Source organism: Lissotriton helveticus, chromosome 1_1 (genome assembly GCF_964261635.1).
Source record: "Lissotriton helveticus chromosome 1_1, aLisHel1.1, whole genome shotgun sequence".
Lineage (NCBI taxonomy): Eukaryota > Metazoa > Chordata > Amphibia > Caudata > Salamandridae > Lissotriton > Lissotriton helveticus.
In genome coordinates, this window is record NC_136057.1 from 1,251,821,336 (window position 1) to 1,251,842,334 (window position 20,999).

The window sequence follows — 20,999 nt, forward strand, 5'->3', positions numbered from 1 at the left end:
ACTAACTATAACGTCCCTGAAACCTGTGGGTTTTTTTCAGTGAATTTCTAAGGTTTTCTAAATGCTAATTCCTAACTATAACGTCCCTGTAACCTTTTTGCACGTTCCTAGAGTATCCACCAGAAAGATCATTACCAAACATTTCTTTCAAGTCCCTGTTAATAGCCATTCCAAGACACTGGCTTTTTCAATAAGACTATGGGTTAAAGCCAGCTTCTTGGCAGACCAAACTTACTAAGTATATGTTACGGTGAAACACAGTCTAGGATCAAATGGTTTGTTTGGGTCTCAGTATTATATGGAATGAGATGTTTTATTTTCTTACATCTGTTAAAGTGTATGCATTCGTACTTTTTCCTCACCAGTTATCACCAGTTCTAGAGTCAAGTAGCTCAAGTTCTCAAATGGAATGTCAGTACAATACATCAGAAGACTGTAATATCTACCCGTCATCATCATCGGTGTCTTGGTCCCCCATTTACAAATTCTCTTCAGAGGAAAGCGACACAACACAAGGGAGCAGTCCTTGGGACCAAGCATGCGAGGAAAAACGAGATACCCAGGTAATTCTTTTTAATTTATTTTGAAACATTTGGTTTTCATAGGACTAAGTAGGTGAAAACTCTTTATAGTACACAATATAAAAAAGTATATTTTTATTTACCAATATAATGTGGATGCTGATCTATTCTCATTTTAACGTTTATCTGGAGAAACTAGTTGATGAGTCAGTTACTTTGGGTAACACATTTCTGTGGGTATGTTGCACATATATACTGGTAAGTCCCCAATACCACTAAAGTTTTTTCTGAAGTGAGGTTTAGCTCACTACATCATTCAGAGGGTTTATGCACATTAAATGAGGGGCGCAGGAATGTGCCTAGGTCCACATCAGCGTACACGATGTACCGGCACGCACCCCGTACAAGCGCAACTGCTCGCTCAGACCTGCTTCACGCCCGGACCCCCTCCCTGCGTACCAGATTATAGGTTACGGGATAACCACATCACACGGAAACTACGCCCTCCCCCAGACTGCACATTACATTCTGCTGACCTATGAAGGCCCCCTGCCAACCCCATCCAATCCACGCCCACACAGTTATTGGTTTATAGTTATGCACCAGAAGTTATGATGTTACCGTTAATTTGTTGGGGACACGAACACACTCAAGCACAGACACATTATGCATGGCATAAGCAGGTATACATACCTAGTGGGGCCACACAAGCCTGACGACAGCAAGTGCACCCACAACTGCATTTGCAACAAGCATGGACAGCGCCCACCCTCCGCATGTTACGCCCACCGCAAGGGGACTATACTAGTTGAATGATGATGACATGATGAATTGTTGACCTGCGCCGGATGCACGCCCTACAATTGTTGTAATAAGATGTATAACAAAAGTGCAATGAGTTCTGAACTTTCTTATGAAAAACCTCAATAAACAAATTTAAACATAAATGAGACCATATTGCTCGTTTTAAAAGGCCTTAAGAGTGACAGCCAACCGAACCAATGATAATGCCTCCAGCTAACACACAAACACAAAGTCTGTTAGCCTACGAGGCCTGAAACGTGACCATATGTATCATCTCTAAATTTAATAATAAATAAATGTTAATGCTAACAAATTGCACTACTATTTTGTTTCGACAGTTCCTTCCATTTTCAAAGCCAGAAAAGAGAGTATTTGGTGATCGTTCGGTCGGTAGAAGGGAAAATGTAAACAGTGTTGACAGACAAGCAGATGTTGTACAGTTTGGAAAGCTGGATCAACAGTCTAACTGCTGGTAAGCAAGCATTTTACGTAACAGTTTACTGGGCTGAGAATGGAGAGGCACACTATAGAATGGAGCAGTTGAAGTCTCAAGGAAGGTTAAAAAATGTAGTGGCGTATACCATTATTTATAGGAATGCACATTCATACACCCAGTTAATAGCCACAAGCAGTCAACTCTCTTTATTACAGAGTACGCACTCCCTAGCACGTGATGTGCAGGCTCAAATGTGAGTAAGTGAGTGTGCCCAATTATATTTTGAATAGGGACAGAAGCCTTATAATAAGACCATGTGACTTTGCTTTATAGTACAGGAAATGGTGAAGCAAGGCTATTTTGCAATTGGACACCCCTTAACTTTAGGACAACCTTTCAAAGAGAATTGGTTCCAGAACATGCAAAATGGCATGCAACATTAACATGGCAGAACTCCTGCCATGTTCTTGCCATATCCCTGGGTATTTGTGCCAAGACTCTCAAGTGATTCATCCTGATACATATCTCTTTGATTATATTTACAATATAACACGCAAGGTGTGAGTGTTTGTCTTTTACTACCTGTCATAGCCTGACAACATCTCAGTCCAAAATCTTTACGATAGAGAAATGTTTAATTTCTCATATGTCTTATGCAGCTGGCCACACATCTCCTATGGAATCTGGTACTTGCTTTTAAAAGTAAATCTCACACTCTACTCCATCTCAGACTGTTGTCTGTTAAGTTCAAACTGCAATTCCTGAATGGTGCACTAAATACCTCCCATCCTTTAGATCTCTTTAATGGTTCATACTGGAGTCTCCGCACCTTGCCCTAAGCAGTGGAATCATTGGACCCCATCTTTCGTCAAGAAGGCCCTGATTGTTTGAATTATGAGCAAACAATGTGTTGTGCCAGTGCCCCCAAAGCAGAATAAATACTTCTCCCATCCAGACAGCAGTACTTTGTAATGAAAAATTGCTCTAGCCGAAGGATGTATTCATTTGGGACAGGCCTATGCGTATTGCTGTTTTCCCTGACAAGGCAAAGCCCAGAACTAGGCAGGAGCTTGCTGTTCTATTCATTTGTGCCATTCAGAGTTCACCAGAAATCCCGATGGGACTAGTAAAAGAAGTTGCAGTCCCTATTGAGATTCCTATGTCTTACTGTAACTCAGCAAATTTGAAGTATTTCACCCAAAAACGTCTGGTGAAATACTAAGTAAAGCATAGGACTTGCTACGAAAACACAGTTTCTGAGATCCTATAATTGGGAACATTTTTGACCGCCCCGGCGCCAGAGTTACTGATGCCACCTTATTGGTAACTCTAGAAGGTTGGGATGGACAGTGGAAATACCTCTTTTGTGTTAATGAATATTAGTGTCATTGTGCCGTATGCCTGGAATTTAGAGATTCTTGGATAATTAAAGTGATAGTGCTGTTTTTTCGTTACCTGAGGCTGAATGTGGAAGCAGCTGCTTTAATTTTGTCTCATTTAATAATGAGAAAATGAAAACAAAATAAGCCACACGTGCTAAATGTGTTTTAAATCCATTTTTATAATAATGCTCTTGATATTTATTTTATGCATTTGTATTAAAAATAGAAAATGTAAATACATTGCTGCCCTTCTATAGTCTTATTTCTTGCATATATTTTGGAGTGATATTTTCCCTCTTTTAAGAGTTGTGGGATCATGCACTTGGCCAGAGATATTCAATGTTGATAAGTTTAGTGAAGATAGAGAACACTGTAAGGAGTTGTTAGAAATGGGGTCTCTGGTTGGCAAAGGTATGCACCCTGTCCATGCAGGGACTCACATGCTAGTCAGGGTAAGTGTAGTGCACACTGAAAGTTTACCTCTGCTCCCCCTCTGGTAGATTGGCATGGAGCAGTCAGGCTAAACTGAAAAGGTAATGTGTATAGTATTTGTGCACACACACACACACAGTAACACAGTGAAAACATCACAAAAGTACTCCACACCAGTTTAGAAATATACCCAATATTTATCTTAGTAAAACAACACCACAAAGAGAAAAATCCAACATACACAAGTCAAGATATGAATTTTTAAATATTAAATTGAAATGTAGTGCTTCAAAGTTTATAGATCCATCTGGTTAAGCTTGGGCGGGACAAATCCAAAAGTTCAGTCCGACTGCGATGAAGCGCGGGCCGGATACTGGAATCACGCTTACCTCCTTGCAGTACCTTGCGTGTGTTTGAAATCAAAGACATTGCGTAGTGCAGAGGAGGTGAAGTGTTGTGGATAAAAGTGATGCATCGGTTCCATAAGGCGGTGCAGGGTAGTTGAAACTTTGTTTGTCACTCCAGGACGATGCGTTTTTCAGAGGCGATGATGCGTTGGTTGGGGGTGTGAGGCCTCGCTTCCGTAAAGCGACACAGCGTCAATGTCAACAGAGGGATGCATCAAATTCTTCAGCATCAAAGTCGAACCACTGGGCTGAAGGTGATGCGTTGGTTGAAAGCCATGCAGGTTCGTGGCTGCATCCGAGCCGGAGCAGTGTGTCACAGACTTTGGGGAAGCTGTGATCAAGTCTCAAGCTGTGGTGGTTCTTCAGAGACGCTGCGGCAAAGTCGGGCTGCGTTGAAAGTCGAGGCCGTTACGTCGGGCGCTCGCCGAGCGGTGTCCACGCTTCGGTGCATTCAGCGGTGATGCGTTGGTTTCTCAGGGATGCGCTGGTTCCGAATTGACGCTTAAGAGTTGATGCATCGGTTTCTGGGTTACAGCACCAAATTAACCTCCAAGGGCCCAGGACTGGATTTGGCACCACTTGGCAGGGGAGGACTCACAGCAGAGGAGCCCAGTTGCTGGTAGCAAGGTGCAGGTATATCTTTGATGTCCCTGAGACTTCAGCAACAGGAGGCAAGCTCAGTCAAGCCCTTGGAGAACCTTAGAAAGCAGGATGCAGAGAGAAAAGTCCAGTCCTCTCACTGCCAGACTAGAAGCAGCAGGCCAGCACAGCAAAGCAAGCAGCAAAGTAGTAGTCCCTTCTGGCAGCACAACAGCTCATCTATCAGGTAGAATGTCCTCAGTCTAGAATTGTTCTAAGTATTTGGTGTCAAAGGTCCAGTAGTTATACCCATTTTAGCCTTTGAGGTTGGGAGACTTCAGAGAAAGGTCTTTGTAGTGCACAAGACCCTACCCTTCCTGGCTTGGCTCCAGACATACTACAGGAGGGTATGCATCTCTCTGTGTGGGTACAGGTACAGCCCTATTCATGTGCAAGTGTCAACTCCTCCCACCACTCTTGCTCAGGAAGGCTCAAAAACCTGGTGATGGGCCATCAGGACATGCAGGCCACACCTCGGCTCCCTTTCTGTGTGACTGTGTAGAGTGAATTCATAAACCTCAACTGTCACCCCAACCCAGACGTGTATTCTAGCAGAAGGCAGAAGCAGAGAATGGTTAAAGTAAGAAAATGCAAGCTTTCTGAAAGTGGCATTGTTAGACCTGCAATTTAAAAAATAACTTCACTAAAAGATGTGTTTTTAAATTGTGAGTCCAGAGACACCAAACTCTAATATTCTGTCTGCTCCCAATTGGAAGTTACACTTGTAAAGTGTTACCAGGCAGCTCCAATGCTAACTTATGGGAGAGAAGGCCTTGCCGTAGTGTAAAACAAATGTAGCAGTTTTTCACTACCAGGACATGTAAAACTTAAAAACACATGTCCTACCTTTTTAAATAAACTGCACCTTACCCATGGGGTTCCTAGGGCCTAACTTATGGGTGCCTTATTGTAATAAAAGGTAAGGTCTGGGCCTGGTAAGTAGATGAACTTGTCACGTCAACATGGCAGTTTAAAACTGCACAGACAGGCTCTGCAGTGGTAGGCCTGAGACATGTTTGAAGGGCTACTGTTGCAAAGTCATCCTTGTGCCCTGGGCACTCCCATTTTTTGCTGACTGGTACTGGTGGTAACTGACTCGGACTGTCCCTGGGCTCTGCTTAACCAGGCCCAGTGCCAGTGCTATGCTGAAAACGCATTTAGAATACAGTGAAAACATCTACATACACTCGGGTACACTATGGGTTAGGGTACCCTACGTTTGTCATGACCTCCCCTATAAGGCCCTAGCACATAATAGGGAAGGGGAATTAAAACTACCTTGAAGACCCTAGCATATAATAGGGCATGGCAGTTTAAAGGCCAGCAGCTTTTCTGCACTTGCATGTGTGCACTGCTGAGGCCTGAGGTCGCTTTAACAGCAGAGGTGTGTTGCAGAACTGATTTTAAAATGCTGAATGTGCCCAAACTTTATGTTTGGGGTACATAATTAATTACAATGTTTTTACTTATTCAGTACCCCCTGAGGGTCAGGTATTTGTAAGGAGGACCCAAGGAAGACCCTTATAAAATGAGGTGTATATGCCTTGGGTTTAGTGTAATTGCACATTTTACTCCCCTCATTGTAGTATAGTACTTCCCAAAACCGACGTTTGTGGTAGGAGCACTGTGGAGTGAGGATCTGCAATATTTGCTCATATTCAAACCCCTAAAGTCTCCCTTGGTGTTCCAGCGGTGGGGGGTTCCTTAGATATATGCAGGGTCCTTATAAATAAGTTTTATAAGCCCTAGTGTTGTAGAAATAGCCAAGTTCATTTCCCCCCTTGCAGATTCCCAACCACCTAGGTTAATATGGCAAGAATCTATTGATTAGTAACTAAAGATAGCGGATTCATAAAAATGTCATTCAAGGACCCAGTAGAATGGTATTGATAAATCTAACAAGATGCTATTGTTGAATGTATCCTAAAATGTATTGACAAGAAGTTATAAGACTTTCTTGTTTGCAAGCCTAAATTCAGCCTTCTGGAGTTCTAACATGATTGGCCAGAATAAAGTGGATTAGGCAGACTGCTTTGAAGAGGTGATACATGATCCCTGGAGTTAGGGAGCCATTCTGTGAGGAGAGGGTGCTGGGCATAGGAATGCCAGGGGAGGGGTAGTAAATACTGTTCAAAGGAAGGAGTGAACAAGCTAGAGAAACAAGTTTAATTTATACCTCTGCCCCCAGCCAGATGGTAGGCTTTTTTTTTTCTTTTTATTTGATTTTGTCTTATGCAACAAGAAAAAAGCAAATCATGCATCAGTCATGAGCACTAGTTACACATATCTTAGAGTTCCATCCGTAGATCTAAAATGCAGCATACAAAGTTAGCACAGTGTCGTAAATATAGCACAAGTATTGATCTTAACAGTTCAGTCATATTTGGCGATGGTACTAGGGTTGGGGCGTGGTGTCAGAGACCATTGGTGGCATATCCGGGTTGCTACGTAAATAGTCAGAGAGGGGCTCCCAGATATCGGATGGTCTGGATCCTGTAGGCAGCTCCTCAGCATACATTAGAAAGTTATCTCTGCAATAGGTAGTATCAACCAACCAGTCCCTAATCGCTGGAGTGCGTTTGCTGTCCCAATGCATGGATAGTCTACGTTTCGCTAATAATAATAGTATGGACACCAATTTCTTTCCCTTTGCCCTTAGCGGTACATCAAGGCCAAGCAGGCACACTCTGTGTGTGCATGGGATGTCGCACGACATCATTAGTGACAGAGTGGTGGTCACTGCAGCCCAGTACTGCCTTATCCTTTCACAGCACCAAGCAAGATGGGCGAAATCCGCCTGATCTGTCCCACAACGCTTGCATCCTGCATCATCACGCAGCTTGAGTTTGAACAATTTTAGAGGAGTGTGGTATACTTGATGAATATATTTATAATGAATAAGACGTAAATTCCCATTTGGTGTCAAGAGTGTGATCAGTGTGCAACACGCTGTCCAGTCATCCTCTGAGAGAGGTGCATCTAGCATAGTTGACCACTTGTTCCGCATTCGGATTGTGTCAGCTCCTATCTCCGCCTGTGCTTGTTTATATAGTCTTGATATGATGTGTGCATGATTGGGCGAGGTTAGCAGCAACTGTAGCGACTGCAGAGTAGGGGGTTCATCAGGGAAGGAGGTGTACAGTTCTCGAGCAGCCGCTCGTAGTCTATGGTACAAAAAGCAAAAGAGCATTGTCTGGTTGCTGACATACGCTAAGTCCTCTTGTGTGATAAATGTGCCATTCGGGTAGAGATCTCCTAGTTGCGATATGCCCACTTGCTCCAAAAGCGCCATATTGTTCTTTTCCATCGTGACTGATAATCGAGAATGATAAGCTAACGGAAGATTCGGGGCATAGATAGGGCTCTTATGTGCCAGCTGCCCGAGTCTCTGCCATGCCTGAGATGTGGTGCGTACAGTGTTTATCTCCTGCTGTGTGAGGTGAGGTCTAGTATGTGACATGATGCTTGCGAGTGGTATCGGACTCGCATCCCCATGTTCCACTGCTAAATGTGGCATATACGGCACTGGGTGATGCCAGTAGTAAGCGAAGTGTGATTGTGCGCATAGATAGTAGAGATAGATGTCTGGAACCGCGAAACCACCCGCATGATAAGGGAGGGTGAGTGTGCGAAGACTAATCCTTGCCTGCTTCCCTGCCCAAATCAGCCTCACAAAGATCGTGCATAGCCTAGCGAAAACTGATGCAGGAGGGGTGATCGGTATATTTACGAATAAATACAGTAATTTCGGAAGTATCACCATTTTTAGCAATGAGATCCGATCAGCCAGGGAGAGGGGAAGTGCTATCCACCTCTGTATCTGCTCTTCCATGCAGTCAATAGTCGTACCATAATTTTGCCTGATCACCAGTTCAGCGTCCCTGTGTACCCAAATCCCTAAATATTTAATTGGGTCAGCTTGCCACACCAGAGGAAAGTCCATTTGTGGTGCGCTGGTGCTGTCTGTCAGGGGGATCACTGCAGATTTACTCCAGTTTATATGTAGGCCTGATTGTCTACTGAATTTCACATATTCGCGTAGTACAGGGGAGAGAGATTAGCTTCGGGGTCCCGGATGTAGAGGACCATATCATCAGCATAGAGCGAGGTACTAATGGGCCGCAGTTGGAATCGAAGCGCCGTATGGGCATATTTTTGGTGTATTTTGCAGGCAAGGGGTTCCAGCGCTATTGAGAATAGCAAGGGAGAAAGTGGACAGCCTTGCCGCGTGCCTCGCTGGATGGGTATCGGTTCGGATACATGGCCAATCACTTTAATACGGGCTGTGGGGTTTGTATATAGTAGGTTAATCCATGTCAACAGTCGCAAGGGGGGGCCAATACGCCGCAAAATAGCGAACATGTATGGCCACTCCACTGAGTCAAAAGCCTTGGCGCGTCCAGCAATAGAGCCACGGCTCTGAGTTCTGGGTTTAACTGATGTAGCAATGCAAATATCGTTCTCAAATTATGGGTGGTGGACCTGTCTGGGATGAAGCCCGATTGGTCTGGCAGGACAATCGTGGACATAAGTGGCTGGAGTCTCGTGGCTATAATTTTGGCTAATATTTTAACGGCTGTGTTAATTAAGGACAATGGTCGGTATGATTCCGCTTTTGATGAGTCCATATCGGGTTTTAGAAGTGCCACTATGAGCGCTTCTTTTAGCGTTTGTGGGAGGGTGCCAGTGTTATGTGCCTCTTCATACATTTCGAGTAGATGGGGAATTACATCTTCTGCGTAAGCCTTATAAAATTCTCCAGTGAACCCGTCGGGTCCTGGCGCCTTTCCATTCGGTAAGGCTTTGATGGCCGCGAGTGTCTCTTCCGTTATTGGTAGTGCTAGGTATTCTCGATGTGTATCAGAGAGCCACACTATCGCTATGTCCTCAATGTATTGTAAAATTTCAGGTTCTGTGGCCGTGTGCTGTGTTGTGTAGAAATCACCATAAGTTTTAACAAACGTGGATAGAATCCCAGGGGTGTCATAATGTAGCCTCCCCTCATTATCCTCTATCTGCGTAATGACATGATTCTTGTGACTCGTGCGTATTTTCTGCGCCAGATTGCGACCCGGTCGCCCTCCCTCACCCAGTCTGCGCGCTCTGTGACGCTTGGATGTGTAACGTATTTCCTCCTCCGCTAAGTCATTATATCGTGTGACTGCCTCGCGTATCGCCCCCAGTGTAGTCGCATCATGCGTGGTATCATAATCGGCTTCTAACGTTTTGATGTCATGCTCACAGTTCTGTATTTGCGTTCTTATGTCCTTTAATATTCCTGCAGTCATGCCTATACAGAACCCGCGTATTGTTGCTTTGAAGGCCTCCCAGAGTGTGCATGCACTATCTACCGATTTACTGTTGATGGTAAAAAAATCTTCTACAGCTGTGTGTAATGCTTCTTTGTACAAAGGGTCCAGCAGTGCAATTGCATTAAAACGCCATATAAAGGGAGGTGGCACAAATGTGGGGATATCCAATGTCAAAGGAACTGGCTTATGGTCCGACAATGTTTTGGGGAGGTGTAATACGTCGGTAGCCCATGTGGACATTCGGTCAGCCAGCAACCATTAATCAAGCCTCGACCAACTGTTGTGTGCAGTGGATGAGTGCGTGCTTTCTCGTAGTGTGGGGTGTCGTTCTCTCCAAACATCATGTAAGCCGAATTCATCAATGCCATTGAGAAGAGCATCTACTGCTCGCTTGTGATGTTCAATCGTATCATTAGATCGATCTAGAATGGAATTTAAAGTAACATTCAGGTCCCATCCCCAGGCTGATCGCGCATCTTGTCAAATAAGGACATGTAAAAATCAGGGTCGTCTATATTAGGTCCATATGTGTTAACAATACCCACTCTCGTGCCTCTCAGTGTGCCAGTAACAATAATAAACCTGCCCTGTGGATCCGTAGCAATGTGATCTAGTTGGAATTGGACCCCCCTGCGTATAAGGAGTGATACCCCTCTGGCATATGAGGAGTATGTGGCCGATATGGAGTGTTCTGCCCAACGATGTCCAATTGTCCTAGCTTTACTGGGAAGCAAGTGCGTCTCCTGCAGAAGCGCTATGTCTATAGCATGCCTATCTAGGTACGCAAATATCTAGCGAATTTTCTTTGGACTGTTAAGGCCTCGAACATTCCACGACAATAGTTTCAATTGCTTACCCATCGCCTCGTAACAACCATTGTGCAACATAGAGACACTTTGTGCATTTCATACGGGTATAGAATCTGCTAGAACTACAAGTAATACTGTAACAATAACGTGCAGTGACTGTTTCGATCGCAACCAAATCCCCGCCCCCTCCCCCCACCCACTTCACCATCCCAATCATGGCAAAGCCTAATCCCTCGATCTTCTGCCCAAAACTAAGAGAAATACAATTGAGTACCCATATAATTACAAATTGTTCATTCATGGGTCCCTCAAGTAGGGCAAACAACGTGGATCACACAAGGGGGGCCGGTAGCCGCCCGCCATAAACCCCAGCATCAAGACGCTATGGGATCAAGCCTTACTCGCTACAGCGTGAGTGAATAGTAACAGGTTAGTATAGCGTATGAGCCTGCATATTCAGATAGGGGTTCATACCGCACCATGCAGATATATGATCATGTCTCATAGTTCTCTAACACACTGCCAGTGTCAAATACATGAGGGAATAAAGACATTTAGTAAAGGATATACAGTGAAGAGGAGAAAACATTCCATAGACTGTTCGCATTCGTCTTGCAATAACAATCTCAGTCTAAGGATTGGAATCCAAGGAAGGTAGTTCCTTATTCTACATCCGAGAGGGGGTCCTGCTCAATCTGCTGGCCTCGTGGAGATCTGCGTCTCAGTACATGGGGGTGATTTGCCTGCAGATACTTTATCACTTCCTGAGGAGTGTTACAGATCACGCTCTTCCCCTCCAAAGTTATCTTCAGGCGAACTGGGTAAATCATAGCGTATTGGATATCATTCTCTCTCAACTTCCGCTTGATATCCAAGAATGCTTTCCTCGCCTCTTGGACCTGCGAGGTAAAGTCTGGGTAGATGGAAATGTTCATGCCTTCATGCGTGAGGGTCCCAAGTTCACGGGCTCGTCATAGCGCTGCGTCCCTGTCTCTATAGTTTAATAGTTTAGCCACAATTGGACGTGGTTTTGCCCCGACTGCCGGTCGTGGCACCAGCGTGCGGTGCGCTCGCTCCACTATGAAGACGGGAGAAAATGTTTCTTTACCGAGGATGGTGATCAGGAGAGTTTTGACATAAGCCACCATAATACCTGTGTGGGTGGTCTCCGCAACACCTAGAATGCGCAGGTTGCAGCGTCTGGACCGCGCCTCCAAGTCCTCCGTTTTGGCAGCCAGACTCTGCATGAGTTTATCTACTTTTTTCTGTTTTAATTCAAGTTGTCGCGCTGCATCTTCTGAATCAGATATGCGGCGTTCCGCCATGTCTATGCGCTCCGTTTGTTTGTCCAGCCGCTCAGACATGCGGTCCACCCTATATGCTAAAGAGTCAATCTTACCATCAATATTGGTTAGGGTGGATTGAATAGTAGCAAACATCGCCTGTACATCCACTGCAGTCTGCGCAGTCAGGGAGGACGCGGCATCTCGAGTCGGCGTGGGCCGGTCAGCAGTCGGTGCAGTTACTCTCCTCTGGTTATCAAATGGAAGCTTCGACTGTATGTTCTCCGGCTTGCCCATGCCGACCCTGTGTATTAGCAATATTTAAGATGGTATCCGCCGGTGTCCAGCGCTCTGCCCCCCAGCAGCGTGATCTCAGTGCCGCAGGAGAGGTGGTCACAGGAGCAGCGCGTGGCTGGGGCCTAGTAGGCCTCTGATTTCTAGTATCAAATTAGTTGCGCCCGCAGCAAATACCAGAGTGTCGCCCCATGTCGTGCAAAGGTATATTCAGTTGAACCAGGAGTGCGCAGCTCTTTCACTGTCTGCCACGGCTCATCGTCAGGAGGGTCATGGAGATCTGAGGATCGGTATATCCGTGCAGTTTACACTGCCGGTGTCTCACGATCCTCGCAAGCCGGTCAGGTCCCGTAGTACTCCTCCACTCCTACCTCAGTGGGCCTCAGTTGTTCCGCAACGCAGTTAGGCCAGTCAGGGGGTGTAGGTTGTTTTTTTCGTGCTGCAGCCGTTAGCAGCAGGGCTCGGGTCTCTGAGGCCCTTCGCGGCTTTGTCTCCAACGCCGCAGCCGCGGGCTTGCGTAATGGTGGCGCCGTCACGCACAGCAGGGCAGGGCCTCCGAAGCTCCCGGTGAGCGCTGGAGCTTTTCCGGCAAAGTCGGCCGATCCTCTAAAGGAAGGTATCGATGGAGAGCACAGACCTTCCTCTTGCAGGGCGGTGAAAAATTATTTGCAGCTAACAGCTAGTAACCCAGGATTATTGCAGGATAGGGGCTTGATCTGGAGAGCTCGCCCATGGGACGGCCATTTCCTAATGCGGCTAGCTCCGCCCCCCCAGATGGTAGGCTTAAGGAAGGAATTTGCAGGTGCAAAGGGGAGGGGGACTAGGGTGATGAGCCATCCTGTAGTCTGGTTTAGTTAGATCTTCTCTTTCTGCTGGAAAATCAGCCATATTTAATTTTGGAGAAATGGTGCTCTCTGGGAGAATATTGTGCCACACTTTGGAGGATCTGGTTATACCCCGGGTGTTGCCCTGCACCTCATTCGATAGGAGTGCCCTCCTGCTTGACCCAGAGAACTTGGAATAAGTATCTGAAAGGGGCAGAGCCTCTCAGCTCTGCTGCTTGAAACTGAGAGAAGGACTGCCAAACTAGAAACTTGATTTGCACCATCAGGTCCTCGCTCTGAAAAGACTGCACCTGCTGCATTATCTGGAACTACAGCACTTTGGATGTACCTTGCTTCAAGAGGAATAAAGAGTGGACGCCAAGCTGGAAACTTGATTTGCCCCATCAGGCCCTGCATCCTAACTGACTGCGCCTGCTGCATTATCTGGAACTATAGCCCTTTGGAGGTACCATGTTTCGAGAGTACTAAAGAGTGGGCTCCCTGCAAGCTAGAGGTTAACAGAGCTCACCTGCATCAACTGCACCAAGAGTTCCCTGCCTGGAGCGTATCCAGTGGACTTTTAAGGGTGTTGTCCAGGTACATTGTGGGAATTGTGGTCCAAACCTTTCAAGGACCATCTTGGAGATTCCAGACCCTTGGATTGTGTTTTGTACACACTGGACCCTCAGGAGGAAGTTTAGGAAGAAGTTCCAAAGGTTTTTTGAACTGTTCTCTCACAGAAAGGCAATCCGTTGAACCCTCACTGAATCCAGCTGCTGGAGGAGGCTGCACGATGTGTGGTGAGAAATCCTCCATGAACGTTTTTTAGTGTGAAGGTAAAATCTCGACCAGGGCTCCATCGCGGTCGGCCTCAAACTTTGACTTTGTCCCGGTCAGAGGCGACCAAATTTCCAGAAGTGGAACTGTTGGTTTCTAAGCATGAGAAAGTGTTATTATTTAAAAATCCATATCTCTGGGTCCCTACATTGGATTTTTTTCGTTGTGCTGTCATTTTGAAGATAAAAACATTTCCTATTTTTATAAATTGATGTTGGATTTTTATTGTGTGTTGTCTTAATTATTTACTGAATTGGTCTTTTTAAATGCTTTACATACCTGTCTTTGCAGCCCAGCTACCAAGGGTTCAGCATGGGAATAATTTTCTGTGCCCTACATTGTGTTAGTGGTATTATTGCCAGTGGTAGATAGATATTTACCACTACTAATAACCCAGTTTCCAACAGCTACTCATGCGGGTGGCACAATCAGTGGTGCAGGTCCAATAGTAGCATTTGATTTACAGGCCCTGGGCACGTGTAGTGCAGCGAACTAGGGACTTATTAATAAATCGAATATGCCAACAATGAAGACACTAAATGGCATTTTATTTGAGACACCGAGCACATGCACTTTAGCAGTGGTCAGCACAGTCAAAAACAGGAGGTCAGAAGCAAGAAGACTGCGAATACCATGCCAAAAGATGCCAAATCTAATGGGTGTAGGTAACTTTTCTGTCCTTATAAGTTACCAATGTATCAAAAGAGCTGACACCAGAATTTCAGCAATAGGACCATATGGACAGCCCAGTCTTTTAAGATACAATCACCTAGAGACCTAGAAAGAGTCAGTATAACCAGATTAGTCACCTGCTAGTTGGGCCAAGGAATAGCGACAGCTTGAGATTTTAGAATAGTATACCAAGACCAGCTGGTTACCATCAATAACACCTCTGCTATCTCTCCTGATTCTTTCAGAGGAGTCTTGATATCAGAGATAATGGAGAAAACACGTACAACCACCTCCTGAGCCAGCTCATCACTATTGCATCCACTTCCTGGGTTTCTTGCTCTGGAAACCAGAAGCAAACCTGGAAAAGATAGTGTTGCTCTTTGAGGAAAAAAGGTCCACGCATGAGGCTCCAAACCTCATGCATGTGGTTTGACCAGAATGAGAGCCCAGCATTGCTTCCTATACCAAAGAATCAAAAACTTTTGTAAGAATCATTGGAGATTTTGGATGCATTCAATCCCCTGGGAGAGCTTCACAGTTCCACTCGCTGCTTTGGATTTGTCCTGAGCGACTGAAACAAAGTTTTCCAAGGACTGGCAAAGTGGAAGCCAAACTTTTATAGATGATGAAGTAGTGTAAACAGATAAAGTCGTGCCCATTGTCCTGTGGTGACACATGCCATCTACCTCTTTCCACTTCCTTAAGTGCGGCTTCTTGGAGAGATAGCGTAACCAGCATGGACTGAAGGTGAATGACGCTTACTGCAGGCAGAAAGATTTTACCTAAATTGGTTCTGAATCTAACCCCTATGAACGGCGTGTTTATTGATAGATCCAGGTGACTCTTTGGAACTTTCCGGATGAACCCAATACAGTTCAAAATGGTCCATGTCACCTTAAAAAATTGAACTATCACAGTCTCTGACGGATCATGACTCAGCCAGCCATGGAGGTATGGGTATCCATTGGAGAAGGACATGCGCCACAAGTTGAACTACCACCTTCGTCAAGACTCTTGGGGCTGATCAAAGGTAGTAGTACCCTCAACAGCCAGTTCTGATCCAGAGTGCAGAATCACAGACATTTATAATGGTAGATTGCCATAGGAATATGGAGATAGGTATTCATTAGGTCTATAATGACGAAAAAGTGATTCAAGAGAAATGGAAAAAATCCCATTTAGAGTCTCCATTTTGAATGAGCTGTTCTGCACCCATCATCTATTCACCTTCTAGACGTTTATCACTATTTGATAACCTATTGTCACCTTGGGAACTAGAAGGGTGATCAAGATTGTATGTTTGAATTTGACACAGGAATGATTGTTCCTCCTGTACCAGTGCTTGAAGGCCTTCCGGTATTCCCTTCCTCTTAGTTCAGCATCTTATCAATGGCATAGGAATGATCCCATAGTCTGACGGAAAAAACAATAAATCTATCTTGTACCCTCCCTGAAGCCTTAAAATCCCATTTTATTAAACGTAGGTCACCGCTAAGTTAGGCCCTAGGTAGCCCTATGGGCAGAGGTCTGTGTACGCAAAATGTAGGATATATTCCTTTATGTGTGGCATGTCCCTGTAGTGACAAACAGCCTGTTTTGTTTCTCACTACTGTGAGGCTTACTCCTTTAATAGGCTAGTATTGGGAATTCCCTTATATATTTTTAAGTGGTAATTCTTGATCACGAAGGAGTGATGTTGCCATGCTTGGTATGTTTGGAATAGTGGTGATAAATCCTGCTTACTGGTATAGTTGGATTTTACATTACAGTTTTAGAAATGCCACTTTTAGAAAGTGATAAACAATAAAGATGCCTATACCACACTTATTTTCTAAGCTATCGTTATTCTTGCTTATTGGTCAAACACACATTACTTTTTGTTTGCACCGTTATTTTATATATACCTTTTGATTTACATTTTTTGCTTTCCATTTAACACATTTTCTGTATGAAAAGGAGAAATAAGATCTGTGCACTATTTACAAACACGTATACAATTATTTACAACACCAACTCGAGTCCACATTATTAATAAGACAAACTTTACATACTATATTCAAAGTACAAAACTTTACACAAAAAAACCTTACACAAGAAAAAAGAAACATTCATGACCCTTCTTGGATTGCAAATGAATGAATCAATATCCAAATATAAGACAACAACGGAGCAATCACCAAAATTCAATGACAAATTTCATTGATAGCACAAATGAATTTAAACTATCAAAAAAGCAAGTATTTGGTTCCTTTATATTGTTAAGCTCCTTTGCTATGCCTTTGTTATTAATTTGTCATTGAATTGTGGTGATTGCTCCGTTGTTGTCTTATATTTGGATATTGATTCATTCATTTGCAATCCAAGAAAGGTCATGAATGTTTATTTTTTCTTGTGTAAGGTTTTTTTTTGTGTAAAGTTTTGTACTTTGAATGTAGTATGTAAAGTTTATCTTATTAATTATGCGGACTTGAATTGGTGTTGTAAATAATTGTATACAAGTTTGTAAATAGTGCACAGATCTTATTTCTCGTTTTCATACAAAAAATGTGTTAAATGGAAAGCAAAAAATGTAAATTAAAAGGTATAAATAAAATACCGGTGCTAACAAAAAGTAATATGTGTTTGACCAATAAGCAAGAATAACGATAGCTTAGAAAATAAGGGTGGTATAGGCATCTTTGTTGTTTATTACTTGTCCTACGGCCCAGCCTAAACCACATTCCTAAGGGCCTAACTTTGTAGTTTTTCAAAACTTTTAGAAAGTGGGCATTTCTCTCTGCTTATGACTCTTTGTGCTTGGCAGCCTGCCTCCAATACACGTCTGGGCTAGGTGACCGCTACACTTGGTGCATACTTTCCAGACAGCAGTAACACAAGAGCTGGGTGTGACAGGGGATATATCTGCATTCATCTGCTTACTGATAGTCTTCCTGGGCTGGGAGAGGGAGAGGTGGTTCAGACCTTACATTTGTATAGGTTATGCCCTGCCGTCACACAATTGGCTGATTTACCCTCCACTGATCGTCTGGAGCCTGGCTGGATTGAAATGGATTGTTGCGCACTTCTAAGGGTTCCGTTGAAGTCACCCCTTGATCAAAGACAATTGTGAGTGTAAGTACTGGGGCTCTGATTCCATGTTTTTAGACACTGCATGTATTTCTAACCAGATGCTGCTGGCTGTGCAAACTGCACATTGCCAGAGGACTGCTGTGCTGCCAGGAGGAACCGCCATTTGGACTACCTGTTTTGTCGTGTTGGCCTGCTGGCTGCAGGAGGGACTACCACTTTCCATCTTGCCATATGTGCTGGCCTGCTGCCTTCCTGCCTTCCTGCCTGCTTGCTCTTTTCGCCCCAAGTGCTTGTTGGCTTGCCCTCTTGCTGTTGTTTTGGGATCTCAGGGATCTATGTGGATTCCTTTAAGCAACTTAGAAACGACCGTGGAACTCGTGAGTCCGGCCATCCCAAGCTTTTTAATCAGCACATGGTGAGCGCTCTACTTTCCCTCCAAGATTTAAAATACCTGCGTGTTTAAAGACACCTGGGTCGCATCATCATTGATCGGGCGCTCAAGACCTTGTAAAGAGCAGCGTGCGAGAATCTAAATCATGGCAGGTGCAGAGTAAAAACGCTGCTGTGAGAAGGAGCCGCCGCACCACCTTCCAGTGCGGCTCGGTCATTGTCGCGCAGCCCCGCAACCCTGGGGCAGAACAAGAACACAAGACTTGTGCAGGTAGTTCACACCCCTAGGATCAGCGGGTGTAGAGCTGACAATGTGGGATCCGGTTCTAGGGCCACCAACATCTTCTGGGTCCAGAGAAGTTCCCTGCCTTAGGAATTGCCTGCCAGGATGCCATTGCCTGGGCCTGGAGTGACATCGGGGGCGCTAACATGTACTGTGCGGCAGCAGCTGCACTGTGCGCTTGCTAGTAGCTGTGTTCAAGATCTGGTAGCAGGGACCAAATGAGGTCCCAGTGGAGCCCTCCTGCACTCCTTTTCGGGCGGCTCCATTTTTTGTGGCAGTTGCATCTGGTAACGCGCTGGAGTTTAAGGTGTGTGCCTATTAATATCCCACCACCCTTTCGGGACGTGCCTTAGAGGCACTGGGTCTGTTCTAGCACTATAGCACTGCAGGGGGAAACCTCGATTGATGCCTCCATTTGCTTGATCTAGCAGCCCCTTGTAGGGTGTAGGAGAAGGGACACATTGCTAGGAAGGCGAAATCAACGTTATCAAGTCGAGAAGGCACACAAGTGCTCCTGCATCTTACTCTTTTTGTTAAAGCACTCGGTCCAGTCAGGCCATAGTGATTAGCGTAACCCTGCTAGTAGAAGTGAAGGGGTTCCTGTGCCTATGTTTACCTTCTGTTATTGATGTGCTTTGCTGCTGTATTACATGCCCTAAGTATATACTAATTTATGTGTTTTTTTTTGCCTTGCATTGTCCAGGATAACGAGTACTATCTGAATAGTTGCATTAGATGCACAGTATTTATGATTTATGTTGTTTTGGTCTTGTTTATGTACAATATACTATATTTATTTTTATATAATCCTATGTGGACTCTCTTTTGTGGTGTATTCATTGTGTTTGTGTGATTGTATTGCACAAACACTTTACAAATTGCCTCCGATGACAAGCTTGCTTTCTCTGTGCCAAGCTACCAGAGGGTGAGCACAGGTTATCTTTGGTGTGTAACTGACTTGCCCTGGCTAGAGTGGTGGGTCTGGCAGGCTTATGTGCGTACCCTAGCCAACCAAAAATCCTGTTTCTATCAGTCACCGAGGAGATGGCCTAGAGCAGCCCACAGGCATAATCTATACGGGTGCCTCAGTGACCCACAAAACTGCTCTCAGTGCTTCTTTTTCCTCTCTGAAGTAATGAAACTTTTCCAGAATTACTTTTGGTTTGTGATCAGGCACTGGGCATCTTTATAACACACTATGCAGTCTGTCTCATTTTACCTACATGTGGTCATCCCTGAACAGAGAGGAAAACATGACCCTCACTGACTCATCTAAGTCTTGGCCTTTTCACCCCCTTCTTCAGCCCTTTACTTCTTGTCTACTGGTTTTCAACTTATTTGCACTTAAGCAGTGCTATATTTGATTTAGACTGAAGCAGTTCAATCGCTTTTCTTGTCTCAGAGATTTCTGAGTCCAGTTGTGCTAATGTATTTTCCAAATACTGTGTTCTGGTTTCATTGGATCAATTTCAAGTTTAAGGCATTCATTTTGGGGCTCAGTTCAGATTTCGGTTCCTTTACATTCTTTTCAAGGTCCTAGCTTAACTCCTCCGGCAGCTTCTCTTTTTTTACCTCGCTAGGCTGTCCAAAAGGTTTGACTTGGTGAAGGCTATTGTGTCTGCTACTGAGGTAGCACCCAGCTCTCCTCTCAGTATTTGTTCTACATCAATTGGTGTCATGTATTCCCACAGACCCTTTGTCTGTTTTGCATTAAAAATTGGGGTCAGGTTCTCTGCACCGAATAGCAGGATATATCACAGTACGTCCTTCCACCAACCACTCTTGGGCCTCAGTAGTAACCTCAGAAATTAACTGGTAGGGTATTAATCACCAAGTGTGACTATAATGTTATATCTAACTTGGAGTCGTTGATTCCCCTAAAGGTTCCTCATAATCTAAATTTATTGGTCAGGTAGCCTTTTTGTTCTGACATCCTCCTTTTTGAAACCAGTGCATGGATAACTAGAGGTAGATTTACCATTCTTTCATGTAACACATCACAGCAAGGCAACTTTCTGCACAGCACAAAAAGAAGAGGCAGAAATGCTCCATTTTTACAAAGATGTGGAAAATGTCTGTGCTCTCTTTTTCTTTTTTTGTGTGCAGATTTATATAGCACAAACTCGACCCAAAGGTATTGAAGTGCTTTACATGAGCACCAGTTACGTTACAAAAAGACCCATTCATTTTTGGTAAGCACCGGGAGATCTAGTAATTTGCCCAGAATCACAGGATGGTGAGCAGAGGCTCAAACCTGGTTCCCCAGCTCAAAAGTCAGCAGTCTGGCCGTAAGGCCACATCCTCTCCCCTTGCACTGGTGCTCTTTGTGCTGCTAGCGCCAACGACGGCTCCACATTGTAGGGGTGTCTGCATTACATGCAGGATTGTTTTTGTGCAGGAAGGGATATCTCCATGCACAAAAACAATCCTTAGAGGCATATTCCTAGTTCAATATGTGCTGCAGAGTGCATCATGCGTGGAAAGAGAAATTAATAAGGAGAAATACAGATATTTCTCCTTGTTCATTTCATATAGGTGCAGCATTTTGGTTCAAACCCATGTTTACAGATCTTTGCAACTCTGGGTTTGCATCAGAATACATGGG

General features: G+C 44.5%; 1 protein-coding gene across 5 annotated transcripts in view; it reads left to right on the plus strand.

Annotated features, from left to right (window-relative positions):
- The window catches only part of REDIC1 (regulator of DNA class I crossover intermediates 1), an 805,769-nt gene that overhangs the window by 246,584 nt on the left and 538,186 nt on the right, over positions 1–20,999 (plus strand). For all 5 annotated transcript variants that reach the window (XM_078680043.1, XM_078680023.1, XM_078680053.1 and 2 more), the window contains exons 6-7: positions 366–563; positions 1,664–1,797. In XM_078680043.1, the coding sequence (XP_078536169.1) occupies positions 366–563; positions 1,664–1,797 (332 nt within the window). The remainder of the gene's footprint in view (positions 1–365; positions 564–1,663; positions 1,798–20,999) is intronic.